Consider the following 1,898-nt stretch of genomic DNA (forward strand, 5'->3'; position numbering starts at 1 on the left):
GGGCAGCGAGGAGGACCGAGCCCGCGTCCGGCCGGATGTCCCACGCTGGGACTTGTCCCGTGAGCTCCAACACGAGGGCCAACGTCAATCCATGCCGGGACCACTGTCACCCGAGCACGGGCTTGTTCCTCGTTTCCTGTCACTCAGACCCAAAGCCCAGAGGAAAGCCCACCCGCCGGCACGTCACCTGTGGGGCGCCCGCTGTCCTGCTCCCGCTGGCTGCGCGCGTCCACTGTGGAGGACTCGTTCGCGTCCACCTGCTGCTCGGAGACGTTGCTGGCGACCTTCTCATAGAAACTTTTCTCTTCGTACGTGAAGACGCTGCTCTGGAGAGGGAACGCGACACCCCTGCGGCGGGCTCCATGTGCCTTTCCCGCCCGCCGCCGCCGGGAGGGCTGCGTGCAGAGCCTGGCCTGACCTGGGCTGGGCTGCTGGCTTCTGCACGGCCCCCAGACCACAGCAGCAGGTCGCCCAGGGGCCCAGGGCCGGCTCTGCATGCCCGTGCCCGGCCGGCTCCTCCTCTGCGGTCCCCACACGCCCTGACGCCCCGCCTGGAGCCCACGGTGGGTCAGGCTCCGTCTTGTGCTGACCCTCCGCCCTCCTGAGCTCGGGGACACCAGGCTTCTCTCCCCGAGGGACAGCCGCCCCAGGCTCCAGCTCCATGCCCTCCTGGCTTCCGCCTGGCTGCAGGCCCCATGTCTGCTCCTTGCTCGAGTGTCACAGCCACCCGGTCCTCTCGCCTGTGCTTGCAGCAGGGTGACCGGGTGCCTGCCACGTGTGACTCAGGGGCCACGGCGGGGGGGGGCATACAGACAAGGCACTGCTTGGGTGGAGCCACCATCTGGCCGGACATATATCCACGAGGAGGAGACAGAGCCAGTGCCCGTGGAGTGTGCTGAGGGGCCTGGCCCATGTCCCTCAGCAAGCCCGCCCCGCGCCCCTGTGTCACCCACCATCCCACTGGCCCTGCTCTAGGTGCATACCTGGCCCCTCGACCTCTGCCACAGCAGCCGGTCCACATGGGTGCTGGGGACCGCCACCTCCCCCTCCCTGGGGGAGCCCAGTCCAAGCCTTTGCCAAGACCCCTCAGCAGGGCGGACAGAGCCGCATGGCAGGAGCTAAAGGCAGCGTCCCCCACCCCGTCCCCAGCCCCAGTCATCCCCCAGGTGTGCTGGGCGGGGCAGCGGGTCCTCCATGGTGCTCTGAGGGCGCTTCCGCTCGCTCGGGGGCATACCGTGAAGGACCACTGTGCGCCTTGGAGACAGTCCTCCGTGGTTTGCAGGCGCTGGGACTTAAGGGGTGCACCAGGAGCGGTGGCCCCCGGGCTGAGGCTTGGTGCTCCTGGCCACTGCTTTGTCACCACATGCTCAAGAGGGGTCGGTGTCCTACAGCTACTTCACCTGGGGCCTGGTGGCCCCAGATGTCCTCGAACTGAGACCAACTTCCGCCTCGCCTGACCAGGGTGCCCTCCCGACTCCCCGTCCTCCAGCCCGTGCAGTCCAGCTCCGCGGCGTCATTGCTCGAGTCGCTGGCAGGACTGTGTCCTGGGGGCCACGCCCGTGCTGAGTGGCCATGGCCGACACTCACGATTTTCATGACCGACTGGGAGATGTCCGTCTCGGAGTCCTCCAATGCCAAAAGGAACCTGAAGCTGGTGCCCAGGCCGCCGACGTTGGTCAGCGTGATGACCCGGGACGTGGTCTCGCCCACCACGTAGCTGCCGAAGTCGATGAGCTCCTTGTCGAGGGACAGCTGCCAACAGACCCCGAGTGAGCAGGGCGACCACACCAGGCCCACGGCGCGGTCCCGCTCCAGCCCTGAGGGTCCCCTCCTGCCCGGGGCTGCGGCTGCATCTGGGGACATGGCCACAGATGTGCGGGCTGCTCAGGACCCTTTGG

At 68.0% G+C, this 1,898-nt stretch overlaps 1 protein-coding gene across 1 annotated transcript in view; it reads right to left on the reverse strand.

Annotated features, from left to right (window-relative positions):
- CFAP74 (cilia and flagella associated protein 74) overlaps positions 1-1,898 on the reverse strand; it is a 51,145-nt gene that overhangs the window by 27,769 nt on the left and 21,478 nt on the right. The window contains exons 11-12 of the mRNA XM_011377339.2: positions 1,588-1,752; positions 188-326 (exon numbers count right to left, since the gene is read on the reverse strand). Of these exons, the coding sequence (XP_011375641.1) occupies positions 188-326; positions 1,588-1,752 (304 nt within the window). The remainder of the gene's footprint in view (positions 1-187; positions 327-1,587; positions 1,753-1,898) is intronic.

Source organism: Pteropus vampyrus, unplaced genomic scaffold (assembly GCF_000151845.1).
Source record: "Pteropus vampyrus isolate Shadow unplaced genomic scaffold, Pvam_2.0 Scaffold309, whole genome shotgun sequence".
In the NCBI taxonomy this organism is placed as follows: domain Eukaryota; kingdom Metazoa; phylum Chordata; class Mammalia; order Chiroptera; family Pteropodidae; genus Pteropus; species Pteropus vampyrus.